Genomic DNA, 13,207 nt, shown 5'->3' with positions numbered 1-13,207 from the left:
TTCTAGATCTAGAGTCAATTGAGGACGAGCTAAACTTTGGTTGGACGTTGCTGGACGCACGTAGGGAAGAAATGCAGGCTTCCTCATGTCTATAAAGTCGACTGGTGCGCCCGTGGCATTCCCATTCGCCGTTCCTCATCCTCTCGCCCACATCACTCGTCAACTCAATCCTCCAAGATGATCGCCTCCAAGACCCTCCTCGGCCTGGCTACCGTCCAAGCTGTCTCTGCTCACTTCGGGCTTGTCTTCCCCACATGGCGAGCTGATACCCTCTCCGAAGAGAATGAGGACCGCTACAACCAGTGGACTTATCCCTGTACGTATAACTGCATGTGAACTTGTACTTTCCTCTACTAACAAACATCAGGTGCTGGCGTTGACTACAACAAGAAGAACCTAACCGACTGGCCCCTCGAGGGTGGTTCTCTTACACTCGACCTTCACCACGAATGGTCCTACGTCTTTGTCAATCTCGGTCTCGGCGAGAACACCACCAACTTCAACATCTCCCTCACACCCGAGTTCCTCAACGCCACCAACGCTGGTACTCTTTTCATTGAAGAGCTTGCCCTTCCCTCAAGCGTCAAGGTCTCGGACGGAGATTTCGCCAGTATCCAGGTGGTGACTGTCGGTGAAAGCGGCAGTGCGCTCTACAACTGTGCCGATATCCGCTTCAAGCAGAATGCAAAGGGACCCAGCAACAAGACTGGCGATGTCGACTATGTCATGATCAAGCAGCAGGATGGTAATGGAACTGAGGATAGCGCTTCCAACTCCTCGTCCTCAGGGGAGGAGGGTGGTGACAATGGCAACGGAGCAGGAATGGTTGGTGTTAACACGATGGCTTTGACCTCTGTCGTGGGGTTTGCAGCCGTGTTTGCAATGGGATTCAGTCTATAGATAGCATGCCCGTGGGCTCGATACAAATATGATGAAGCATAATTCATAGTCATGACCGACTAAGTCGCTCCTCAAATATAAATTACAGGCTGAACAAGCACATCCAGCCAATTATACCATGTGCCAAAATAGAAAACATATATAACGTCTAAAATCATCAACTGGGTATATCCAATCTGAGTTGGTTAGCTTGACTTTCCAGATATCAGGGTGTATGTAGACTTACCCTACTACTCATATATCTCCGACATGTAACACTGAAACATATGTAAAACCAAACTCCGGCCCCGGAAGCCAAAAAAGAACAACGTAATTATTTATGCGAACGCCATTCAGGCACAAAACAGATATCGAACTGTTGCTCCTGCGCGAGACTCATCCCGCAGCAACAGCAACTTGATCAGTGGCCAACTCTTGCAACACCTTGGCCATGGTGATGCGATGGTTGGGGTTGGGGTACAACATCTCCTTTACGATCCGCTCGAGCCGGTCCTTGGGATTGAGTCCCTCTCTAGCATCGAATATCTCGGTGAGCCAATCTCGCATCTGTACAATGGCTGGCTGGCCATTTCCATGCTGCTTGTGAGGCGTGTTTGGACTGTTCACGCCAGCGATTAGCCAATACAGAGGTCGGGGATGTTGTCGACGAGCACGAGAGTCGGGAAATGAGATTTTGCGCAGCACATAGAGCATGGTGACACCAAGTGCCCAAGTGTCAGACGCAGGTCCGCGCTGCTTCCGCCCAATGAATTCCGGCGGGATGTAGTACGGTGTTCCTCCAGTCGTCGGTGAATTGGCGGCCAGCGTCGAGAGTCCAAAATCACAGAGGACAGCACCTCGCTCTGGCGAATAGAGGATATTAGCGGGCTTTATGTCGTTGTGCACCAACTTGCGGCCGTGGATGTAGTTGAGGGCGCCGGCAATGTCGCCCAAAATCCTGGTAGCGTCGTTTCTATCACCCAGGAACTCGTCATTGGCTTTGTTTCTCCAACGAGGCGCTGCAGTGAGGTCCTTGGCATCAATGTGCTCCATGTAAAGGGACAAGAAACGCGCATCACCGCCGTAGTAGCGGACGATGGACTTGTGCTGCAGGTCTTCCTGACTCCTGCACTCACGAAGCCACATATCGGCCTGGCGGATCACGTTCCGCTCGTGGAGCAGTGACTTGTCATTGGAGTTGGCAACGCGCGTTTTCAACACCTTGACTGTGACGATGTTGTCTGGTACATGGGAGTGTGTGGCTGTGTACACCGCAGACAACGACGTTGACGCAATAGGCTCCCTTTTAGTAAGCTGATACTCATCGAGCTCACAGACACTTGGAATCGCAACAGTGTCGCCCTTCTCGGCGTCTAGTAAAGCATGTCCGTTCACAGTGGACAGCTCTTTGCTTTCACGACCGTTTGGTAGAGAGAAAACCAGGGGATCAGCAGAAGGTCTCAGAAACATAATAACACCGTCGTCACCGGGTGTGTCTGGTTCTGAGATACGACGTTTCACCCTCTTCTCGTCATACTCCGGATTCAGAGCTCGCTTCCCACTCGAGTTAATGGTGGGGGTGCTCGAGGTTGGTGGAACGTCCTCGGGGATTGTAGGTTGCCTTGGTTGAAAAATCGTCACTGGTCGCTTCTCGAGTACTCGGAAATCAATAACATCGATGTCTCGAACAGTGATGCGCCAGGTTCCGGGTTTCAGAGCCTTGGCAGATCCAGGATTGATGATGTGAGCAGCACTGACGGGACTTGACAGCGGCGTCTGGACAACGCTTGATAGAGAAATCGGTACGTCTGACTTATTCAAAAAAATGACCTTGTCACTGGCGGGATCATAGTATAGCTCACACCAGAGAGGAGGTCTCGGAGAAGCATCCTGAGTCTCACCGGGTATACGGACGGAGAATTTTATATCCTTTGAGGTCTGAGTCACAGCCAGAACTTTGTGCTCAGGCTGCTCTGGAGAAGCAACCTCGGCGCGGAGAGCGAGCCACTGGCAACTTTCACTGCCAGGACTCACTGCGCGCGAGTTAGGGAAGCTGGCCAAAGGACGGAAGAGGATGCGGATGCCTTGTTTGTGGTGGTGATCCTCAACGTGAAGCTCGTCTAATGAAACAGCGGAAGAGGTAGTCGTAGGGACGGGCTCCTCAACGCGAATGCCCCTAAAGCGGGCGTCAATCTCGGATTGTGAGAATGGCTCGGTGCGCTCCTCTGAGATAGCCTCAGAGAGCCCGAGCCTTGGTTCTGCCATAAGGTTGGCTATGTCTGTTTGCCATTCGACGTTGGTAAGCAACCTGAATGTAAGACGATGGCAGCCTGGCGAGTGAGGCTAGAAAAAGTGAATTGAGTTGAGTAGGTACCTTTGACCTGAACCAACCAGGACGAATGGAAGGCTCAACAAAAACGTTTAGAATTAATTGAGTTGCGTGGTTGCTAACAATCGATCAAACGGCGTAATGTTGCGTATTGATGCGATGTTGCGCCAGGCTGAAAAAATATTGAAGGACGTTGAAAGTATGAGTAAGAGGGGCTGAGACAGGCAGATATGGGACAAAATGCACTTGTGAGGCGATGCACTCTAGCAACCTGACGAGGGGGTGATGGAAGGGTTTAATAGCAGAGAGAGCAGCTGGGGAAGCGGGCTGTGGCTAGACAAGGTACTATATGTAGGCCCTTGCTTGGTAAGAAAAAGCAGGTAGGTAGAAAGATGTCAGATAAGTATGTATGTATGTAATTAGATGTAAATGCAGGAACCAAGACATGCAAGACAAGTTTGGGCTTATATGGTGCAGGTATATAGAATGAATGGGGCATATCAGAAGGACAGGACACGCTGGAGTTTCCTCCTCTAGGAGGGTTGAAAGGACGACTTTCAGTTTTCAGTCCAGGTCAGGGAACAAGCTCAAGGCAGGCCTGCTGATAGCGTCTCAGACTCCACGAGGAACAGGACTGAATCGGGGTCGAGTCATACTTGTCTTGTCGCTTGAGGATGAATCTGGCTGGTACCATAAGCCAAGAATGGAGAAAAAAGTGACCGATTTAACAAGAAGCGGGAGCGGGACGAACGGTACGAAGCGAAGAGAAGCGAACGGTATTGAGCAGCTTGTGGTTCGGGAACCTCTTCACTGGGCACTGCGAGGGAGCTTTTGGAGTGTGGACTCCCCTAGGACTTGGAGGCTCCATCAAGCGGGTAGGGCTGGATGAGATTGACAAGCAAGGCAGATTCGAGGGGAAGAGGACACAGAACGTTATAGCCACGATTGTGGCTGTGAAGCTGTTAATTCCACTAAGAATAGGTGCGATGTACATACCAGATACCTTCTCAGATTCTTCCATCTGACATCTTATGACAATCTTGATAACAAACCGGATTGATCATCCCTGCTCTACAAGCCTTTTGACTGCACGATGTCAATCAAAAGGCGAACTTGATACGTGGAAAGATAGAAACCCCCAGAACACAGTAGCCCTCTCAACTGTGGCTTCTCTTACACTGCTCAGGCGGGATCTACTATGACGACACTGAAGCAGCTGAAGAGAGAGGACCTCAGCATGACTGAACTGCTATCGATATCAGGGAAGCAGCAGGTTATATAAATCAGGGCAACGATTGCCATAGAGTAACGTGAGATTGTCACAGTACTGAAGAGCAGAGACATTATTTACAAGGTCAGCCATTGTCTCATCGGCGCTGAGTCTAATGGTGATTTTGTGGAATTTCGCCTCTTGTAGTCCTCGTGACGAAGCAGTGGAGGTAGTTGGTCAGCAGGGAGTTATCAGTATAGAAAATGAGTCAAAATGTACGTTCAAGTTGAATTCAGAGCTTGTGGTAGCTACTATTAATTTAATTCATTTATTGCCATGGTGCAAAATTAATTAAACTGAGAGTTGGTGATGGTGTGTTGAGTTTCGTGTGATAGACAACCGTTTTTGATGGAATCCCTTGGAAGGCCGACGACGGAAGAGCTCAAACAAATCTGTCGCATTTTCACAAACGAAGGCATCAAAGGGTGTGATGGGCTCTGATGTTAGTGGACGCCATCATGCAGCTAGTTGAAGAGGATGCATAAGCTCGTCCCACTCGGCGCCTTTAAAGTATTTTAATTGGCTATTAGATATGCAGAAGCATCTCGTGCTCCCAGGGCTTCGGGGCTGACAACCAATCGTAGCCTTTATCATCTTCTGCCTCAGGCATCTTGGGCTGCACGGGTGGCCTTTAGGTTGCTGGGGGCCAAGCGCACCCTGAGATATGGGTATGGCTCTTGCCCCCCCAGGACTTGCTGGATTCTGTTTCTCGTCACGCCCGACTCCAAAATACACACGATCTTCGCCCAAAAACCAAAAAAACAACACCAAAAACCCACAGAAGAGCCCTGCAAGCACTTTTTACTTGCTTCATTTCAGTGTCATCACTTCTTGACTGCTGAACATTTTTTGAAGATTTTGTCGCAATGGCTATGATATAGATTTTGACGCTCCCACGAGCTTTTTACGCGTTACACCCTGGGCACTCTTACTGGACACTCTCTACTATTTCTCGACCCTCGATCTACCACCATAACCATAACCATAATCCATTCTTTTCTTCCGACCGTGACCTCGACATGGACGATCCAGACGTAGCCTGGCCTGCCTGGAAATTCGGCATGAAGAGGGATGACCTCTTTACTAACCTCCACCAACAATACAACACCTTTACCTTCAATCTCCAAGACCCCGAAGCCTTTCATCATGACGTTTACGAAATTTCCCACGATGCCGATACCGTCGACGAGTTCCACCGCTTGATGGCTGAGCGAAAGCAACAGCGGCTCTACGAGTTACACGATTCCCTGGAATCTCTCGCCGTTGAGATCATCGCCAACCCAAAGTTGATGGACTCGGAGCATTGGCAGCATGCTCTTCAACTTTTCCGCACCAAATCCTTTGACTCGATTGTCCGTTATTTTGCAAGCTACCTTCCTGCCAACTATATCGATCGTCATGATCGCGAACGCGATCACGACACCATTTCTATTGCTTCCTCCTCCTATTCTGAGGCTAACAGCGTCAAGACTGAGAGCACTACGGCCAGCAGCGTCGACGGTGTTTCGAGTTTCTACGACGATGAGCCTGTCATGAAGAAGAAGTCCCCCCTGTCCATCCACACAGACATGCGGTCATCTTCTATCGTGCAGGCGCCTCCTTCGCCGCCCCACTCCGAGGTTGCGCACTCAGATGAGTCTTCGGCTTCGTCTCCTATGGAGTCGCACCGATACTCCTCTAACCCCCCTTCTCGCTCCATGTCGTTTTCTGGGTCCGTGTCAGGGCCTTTTCTTCCTGACTTGCCTCGATTACTCGTTCACGACGACGATGAGACCTCACAGTCCGATGACAATGACGAGGCCGTCATTTCGGATTCGGATTGTGCAGAGAGCCAGTCGTCACTGGACACCATGGATGAAGGGGAGCAGTCCCAAGAGTATGACGAAGATCTAGAAGATGAGGATGAATTTCCTACTGCTCAATTTCCTGAAGATGCTAGCGACGCTTTCGATTTCTGTAACGATACCCCGGAGTCCGATGACACAACAACTCCTCGACAGGAGACTATCGCGTCCTGCTATATTGAGTACAAGTCCGTCGCGGCCTGGAGAATCCCGTCTCCTCGTCGTTCAACTTCCCCTTCGCCAAAAAGCCACACCTACCGCCGAGAAAGCGCAGTCCAAAAGGACATACGCCGGAGCCCCGAAGAATCACTGAGTAAGATTCAAAAACCTATGCACGATAGCCAAAGGAAACGGCCGGTAATTAGGAGAAGGCTGGATTAGCGATTGGGGAGGCCGGGTGCTTTGTATATACTTGAAGCAAGCGATAGATACCTGTATCTTATGACTTTTAACTGTTTTTGTAATCATTTCTTACTACTTCCACTCTCAACATGGTCACTCTGCTATATATATGACCGTGACAAAGAGGCTCTGGTGGTCATTTTTAGGTGAGAATGCCCTGTTTTTAGCACATTTACTGAGCACTATGCCGCGCCTGATGTACCTGCAGCATTTGACGTGACCGTTGCATGTATCACGGCACGTGGGTCATGTGGCTTTGGTGTTGACATGCGACGGCGCAACATCACGAGGTACATACCACGACTCCCTTGCAAGCAATACAGTACTGCGCAGTACACCACGTGGATTAATGACGTAGGCCAGGACCTACTTTGGATGAATTTCTTGACGATTATCGACGGGATCGAAGCGTACCTTGCATGCCGTTCCTGGTGTCGACGGCTGTCAGGGACGCCACGCGAAGTTTGCTGCGACGACACGGTAAGTTTGTGTATGCATGGCTTGTATTGTACGATATAGATTTTAGAAGGACAAAGACGCCCTAATTAAATGATAACGAGTCCAAGTTTGAATGCCAACATTGTATTTTTACAGTGTATGTCTTGGCCTTCAATATGTAATAAATTATTAGAACACATGAAATATTGATACGTTGGCGTTGCTCATCCTTTGTTCGACTGTTGGTTCATCGCGAGTGACATGATCTGAGCGGTTTATGTCACCTAAGAGTATTCCCATAAGATTACACTGAGTTCTCCTCGGAGCCGTAGCAAAAGAATATTTGTTCAGTGACTGTTTGGGGATAACAATGCTTGTTCTGGATGGGAGTGGAGCATCTCACTGAGAGCAAGAAGAAACATTAACATAACCCTCACGTTTATCTTCCAGTATCTTCTCAGAATATAAACTACTGACTAAAGTCGTTGCATATTTTCATTTCTCGCGTATTAGAGTATGAGATACGGATAGTGATGAAAGTAAGCACCCGATCGGGTCGACAGCAAATATTTATTGAATGCGGCAGTTCATGCCAATAACATCCTTGTGCTCCAGCCCCCGCACTTATGACTGAACCTCGTCTCAACAACAACTTCAACTCCAGTCATGGTGTCCAAGAAGATAGCTCCCTATGGGGACTGGGAGTCGCCCATCTCAGTGGATTCTATAGTATCCAAGACAAGATCACTCGCTGCACCACGAGTTAACGTATGCACTCTCGTTCTTGGCCGGGGAAGTCACTAATAGGCGAAGCTGGAATCGGGAAGGGCCTTCTACACTGAAAGCCGCGAAGACGGGAGCACAAAGATTGTCGAGATCCTCAAGGATGGAAGAAGAGATGTCCTTCCGGCAGAGTACAACGCCAAGAACTCCGTTTATGAGTATGGCGGTTCACCCTATGCCATTCTACCGGATGATCGCATCATCTTTTCCAACAAAGACAACACTGTTCACATTGTCGACCCTGACAGCACGGAAGGGTTTAAGCTGACCGGAGGCCCAAATCTGAGATACTCCAACTTTGAGGCCAACCCGAAATGTGACTGGGTAGTCGCCAACCAAGAAGATCATGAGCATGATACCCCAGATGGCGTTCGCAATTATATCGTGGCGATCAACACCCGAACAACAGACAAGGTGAAGAGGATACTCGACACTGCTGATTTCTACTACGAGCCTTCTTTCAGTCCCGATGGATCAAAACTTGCGTGGCTGGAGTGGAACCACCCTGAGCTGCCTTTTGACGCTGCAAGACTTTATACTGCAACATGGCATGACCACGGTTCTATATCTGACATTCGTCTCATCGCAGGCAAGGATCGCGAAGGAGTCGCAGAGCCTAGATGGGGTCCAGATGGTTCCCTGTTCTTTGGCAAAGAAATTGGTAACTACCGTCGTTTGTTCCGTATCCTCCCAGGTAGCGATGAACAACATGAAGTGGATGTGAAGGGTCTGGATAATGCCGAGTTTGGCGCACTACGGTGGTTCCAAGGATGGTGAGGGAGTTTACCTCTACAATAAGAATGCAGCTAATGACTTCAGTCACACCTATGCACCTTTGTCTGGACGATACCTCGTTGCCGCTCCGGTCATTCTTGGGCAAACCAGAATAATTCACATCGACCTGGAGTCCAATTCTTGGAAGGACATTGCCGACACTGGACACTTGTCTGAAGTCAATTTAGACGCAGTAGCTCGCCTGAGCGATACTTCAGTTCTTGTCATTGGAGCCGGCGAGACTACTGGCAAAACATTATATCGAATTGACATTGAAGGTACAAGCCAAATCAAGGAACTGCGAAGTTCTACAGACGACAGATTCCCTGAGTCGTTCTGTTCTAAGCCCGTATTGAAATCTATTCGATCAAAGGGACAGCCCGAACGGGAACTGCATGGCTTTCTCTGGCTGCCACACAACCCAGACTGCCAGGCACCAGAAGGCCATCTTCCCCCTCTCATTATGATTAGTCATGGCGGCCCGACATCATACCTTGGCCCAGGCCTCAAACCACGAGTCCAATACTTTACCTCGAGAGGTTATGCCGTTCTGGCTTTCAATTATAACGGCTCCTGCGCTCATGGAAAGGCATACCGCAACGCTCTTTGGGGAAATTGGGGACTAGTGGATTCAGACGATGCTGCCGAGTTCGCAAATCATCTGACAGAAACTGGACAGGTGAAGGCAGGGGGAGTTGGGATAACCGGTGTCAGTGCAGGAGGGTACAACACCCTACGAAGCCTAACTCGTCATGCAAAGACATTTGCTGGCGGGGTTTGTCTCTCCGGCGTAAGTGATATCAAGCGTCTGGATGACTCGACGCACAAGTTGGAATCCGACTATACGGACCATTTGGTTTTAGCATCAGGTGCAGACAAGAGCGAAAAGGACAAGATATGCCATGAGAGAAGTCCATTGTTTGAAGCCCACAAGATCACGGCTCCACTGCTGCTTCTGCACGGTGGTGCGGACAAGATCACGCCGCTGGACCAGGCACTGGAGATGTCCATTGCTATCGAGAAGGCAGGCGGTGAAGTTGAACTTATAGTTGTGGATTCTGAAGGCCATGGTTTTAGTCAGCCGAGGAATGTGAGGCTTTGGCTGGAGGAGGAAGAGAAGTGGTGGAGAAAGACATTGCTATAAGGATGAGAAGCTTGGATGGTTTGATGAGAATACGGATCGGATTTGGGGTCTGTGGAACAGCAACGTCGTCCATGATCAGAACTAGTGGTCTAATGGACATAGTCTCTAGTCTGTTGGAGCCTGCTCTGAATCTTATTTTGTTCTCCCCAAGGTTGTTAATGATTTATCAAGCTACCATAGTAGGGACTAAAGAGTCAAGCTCTGGACGTTTAGTGAGGAACAATATTATAAGTTCTACAAAATTACTCTGAACAAAATGGAAAGAATTAATACTTACAATGGGGTCATCCTCCAATCCAAACGCCCAGCGCAAGTCATCGTCGTCGGTGCTAGCATTAGCGGTCTTCAAGCCGCCTACGATCTCCAACGAGAAGGCGTCTCATGTGTTGTGCTTGAAGCTCGAGACAGAATCGGAAGTAAACTTCAAGATAGAGCTCGAGCTGCACAGTACCCAGAGGCCTGGGTCAACACCCGCGGACATGGAAGCTGGGGCGCCATCTTGGGCTTGAGATGACTGAGGAACGCGAGCCAATAGTATAATGTGCGACCTTGGGTTCTATGATCATGATGGTATCTACTTTTGTGAGTTAAACTTTAAACTATGTTGATCATAAAGCTGATTTAGTTCTTGAGATCGATGAAGCCGGCTGTAGCTCTTATATACGCATTCTTGAGGCCATGGAAATGCTCACACAGAGAATCGATCGCTCTAGACTTACTCAAATCATGTCGGAATCGGCTGGGGGTATCTTGATGACTTTTCAAGATTTTATTACAGCCCATGCCTCTACTCCTGCTGTTTAGCAATTAGCAGATGCGTGGACCACTACGCTCTTTGGGCTCGCAGCTACTGACGTTCCAGCTTTCGACTTTTTGCTTGCATGCAAAACAGTTGGAGGTTTTCTAAATGCGATAAGTCAACTGAACGGTTGAACCACTCATATGAGAATTAGAAAACCACAAAGTCTGAGAGAGGCCATGGCGTAGCGCCTGGGACATGGTTCAATTTTGGTCTCACAGAGAGTTGTTCACATCGATCAATGGTCCGGCCCCAAGTGTGTCCTGACTACGACTACCGGACATACTTTTGAATTCCTCAAAGTCATATCATCTGCCTCAAAATGTCCCTATACGCATCTCGACTTTGGACCCGCAGGTGACGACTCCAAGCATCCGGCGCAGGAGTATGAAGCGTCAGGATTCTATATCCAAACCGTGTTGATCTACAACGAGCCCTGGTGGAGGATAAAGGGGCTCAGTGGATATTCTCAGCGCACGAAAGGTCCGATCTGTGAAACCTACGATACTTCGAATGATGAATGTGGAGTGCATGCTCCCACATGTATCGTTGCAGGCGACTCAGGCCGCGAGTTGTGGAATAAGGACCTCATTGAATGAAGAGATACGATATTGGCATATTTGAGAGATGTGTTCTCCATGTATACAGCGATTCCAGACCCTGTACTGAGAATCGAGCCGAAGAACAAAGTCTGGATACGATCGGTTTCCTCTGCTACAGGACTTGTAAAATCCGTAGGTGTAGATGGCCGGAAGGCGAAAGTGAGAGTTCATTTTGCAGTGCCTGGAATAGGTTGTATGCCAAAAACTACATCTAGAGATGGCTTTAAATTCCGGCAGTGAAGCTGCAGGAGAGGTTTTTACTGCCATTATTCCTATAGGAGACATAATACTTTCCAAGTTGAGAGAGATGGGGACACCGGAGTTCATTTTGATATCGACAGATGAATATCATAGCGGGAATAGACACACGTTGGCCTGACTGTGAATATGGAAGATATAATTGTCTATATTTGCGTACGAGTATGAAGCCATTGCGCTGTCCTTCTGTTTCAATTGACTCCAGCCCGAAGCTCCCCATTAGACTTCCAAACTTCATATTCGAAGTCAGGTTGAAACTCGGTATACAATGCTTCCTGTTCACCAAATCAGCGGAAACATTCAATAGTTCACAGGTATAGTAACTTACCGGGTCAGCATTATATCGATAAGTATACTCAGCTGCCTCATCACCAATAGTGTTCCTAGGCAACTTAGCACTCTCAACCAAGAGTTGAACCTCACACGTCCTCTCCATGAGAGAGAACAAATACGCCGCTTCGTCAACTGTTCCTCCAGCTGTCAACAAGCCATGGTTTTGAAGAATGACTGATCGGTTCTTGGGACCCAAGGCTTGAGCTATGCGAGCACCCTCATCATCTTCAAAGACAACGCCTCCAAAGTCGGAGTATACGCTGTGGTCTTTGTAAAAGATACATGCGTCTTGGCTGATCATGTCTAGAGGCCTGCCGAAGGTTGACCATGCCTTGCCGTACTTAGAGTGCGCGTGGCACGCAGCGTCAATATCGGGCCTGGCTTTGTGAATAGCTGAGTGGATTGTGAAACCGGCTGCGTTAACGGCTACACGATTACCGCCGATGACTTGACCATCTTCGTTGATGTGAACCATGTCACTTGCTTTGAGCATACCAAAGTGAACTCCCATTCTACAAAAGTTAACAAAGCGATAGATACATGGAGAATAAGTTGTACTAACGGGTTAATCCAAAATGTATTACGATCAACAGGATCTCTCACGCTGATATGTCCCGCGGCTCCTTCAGTGAATCCCATACGTGCAAACACACGAAAGGCGCCCGCCATATGCTCAAGCTGCCATTGACGCTTCTTATACGGGTCCTCGATCTTGGGAATACCGGGATACGGAATTCCGCCTGTTGCAACCGCAGCAAAGCTCGTATTTATCGGCTCCGCAGGTGCTTCTGCGCTGGTAGCAAAAGACGCCGGACGAGGCGCAGAAGAGCTGAAGCTTGGGAGAGACTTAGTGGTAAGTTGCGTTGATGGGGTAATAAGGCGAGATTTGGCGGTAGAAGTGCTAATTGAGTGAGATGGCTGCTTTGAGATGAGTCGCGGAAGGGCGCCGGCTCGGAAACGTGTTGATGAGAGCATCGTTAGGTCACTTTAAACTTGACGGGATTTATTTAAGTTACAAGCCTGAATTATATGTAAGGAAACCTTGGGTGCATGTAATTGCATGTTGAAACAACGCTTCCTTCATATATGAACTGGTGCACAGAGGCCGGGACGGAGACCGACACAATGCCCCCAAACACTACCTGCACCGGCCCGGTCGTTGAGATCGGCAAACTACCAAGACGCTTCCCCGCGGGGAGATAAGGTTAGACCAGTTTTGGCGCATTTATAGTCTAACTATATATACTTGCAACAGGATTGTTTCTTCATAAAGCCTCATGGGCAGATTGGCTTCTCATAGTTCAATTCGTGGCCTACAATGGTTCGTGATAATAGATGGCATCTTCAGTTAT

At 48.8% G+C, this 13,207-nt stretch overlaps 6 protein-coding genes across 6 annotated transcripts; 4 read left to right on the top strand and 2 right to left on the bottom strand.

The window, feature by feature from the left end:
• Positions 1-177: 177 nt before the first annotated feature.
• FSST1_003618 (copper acquisition factor BIM1-like domain-containing protein) lies at positions 178-900 on the top strand (the record flags this gene model as incomplete). Its single annotated transcript, XM_083229714.1, has 2 exons — positions 178-316; positions 368-900. The coding sequence occupies 2 exons, from the start codon at positions 178-180 to the stop codon at positions 898-900; spliced, it is 672 nt and encodes a 223-aa protein (XP_083087048.1).
• Positions 901-1,275: 375 nt separating this feature from the next.
• Positions 1,276-3,144, bottom strand: FSST1_003617 (kinase-like domain-containing protein; the record flags this gene model as incomplete). The annotated part of the gene is made up of 1 exon (XM_083229713.1): positions 1,276-3,144. The coding sequence occupies one exon, from the start codon at positions 3,142-3,144 to the stop codon at positions 1,276-1,278; it is 1,869 nt and encodes a 622-aa protein (XP_083087047.1).
• A 2,353-nt stretch (positions 3,145-5,497) lies between these two features.
• On the top strand, positions 5,498-6,703 carry FSST1_003616 (uncharacterized protein; the record flags this gene model as incomplete). The annotated part of the gene is made up of 1 exon (XM_083229712.1): positions 5,498-6,703. The coding sequence occupies one exon, from the start codon at positions 5,498-5,500 to the stop codon at positions 6,701-6,703; it is 1,206 nt and encodes a 401-aa protein (XP_083087046.1).
• A 1,125-nt stretch (positions 6,704-7,828) lies between these two features.
• Positions 7,829-9,863, top strand: FSST1_003615 (Alpha/Beta hydrolase protein; the record flags this gene model as incomplete). Its single annotated transcript, XM_083229711.1, has 3 exons — positions 7,829-7,930; positions 7,976-8,718; positions 8,765-9,863. The coding sequence occupies 3 exons, from the start codon at positions 7,829-7,831 to the stop codon at positions 9,861-9,863; spliced, it is 1,944 nt and encodes a 647-aa protein (XP_083087045.1).
• A 256-nt stretch (positions 9,864-10,119) lies between these two features.
• FSST1_003614 (uncharacterized protein) lies at positions 10,120-10,377 on the top strand (the record flags this gene model as incomplete). The annotated part of the gene is made up of 1 exon (XM_083229710.1): positions 10,120-10,377. The coding sequence occupies one exon, from the start codon at positions 10,120-10,122 to the stop codon at positions 10,375-10,377; it is 258 nt and encodes an 85-aa protein (XP_083087044.1).
• A 1,336-nt stretch (positions 10,378-11,713) lies between these two features.
• On the bottom strand, positions 11,714-12,830 carry FSST1_003613 (class II aldolase/adducin N-terminal; the record flags this gene model as incomplete). Its single annotated transcript, XM_083229709.1, has 3 exons — positions 11,714-11,797; positions 11,851-12,367; positions 12,418-12,830. The coding sequence occupies 3 exons, from the start codon at positions 12,828-12,830 to the stop codon at positions 11,714-11,716; spliced, it is 1,014 nt and encodes a 337-aa protein (XP_083087043.1).
• Between the last annotated feature and the right edge of the window lie 377 nt (positions 12,831-13,207).

The sequence above is a fragment of the Fusarium sambucinum genome, chromosome I (assembly GCF_050947815.1).
Source record: "Fusarium sambucinum isolate potato_lamoka chromosome I, whole genome shotgun sequence".
Taxonomy (NCBI): Eukaryota; Fungi; Ascomycota; class Sordariomycetes; order Hypocreales; family Nectriaceae; genus Fusarium; species Fusarium sambucinum.
The sequence above is the reverse complement of the archived record's forward strand: the minus strand, read 5'-3'. Positions and strand labels throughout refer to the sequence as shown.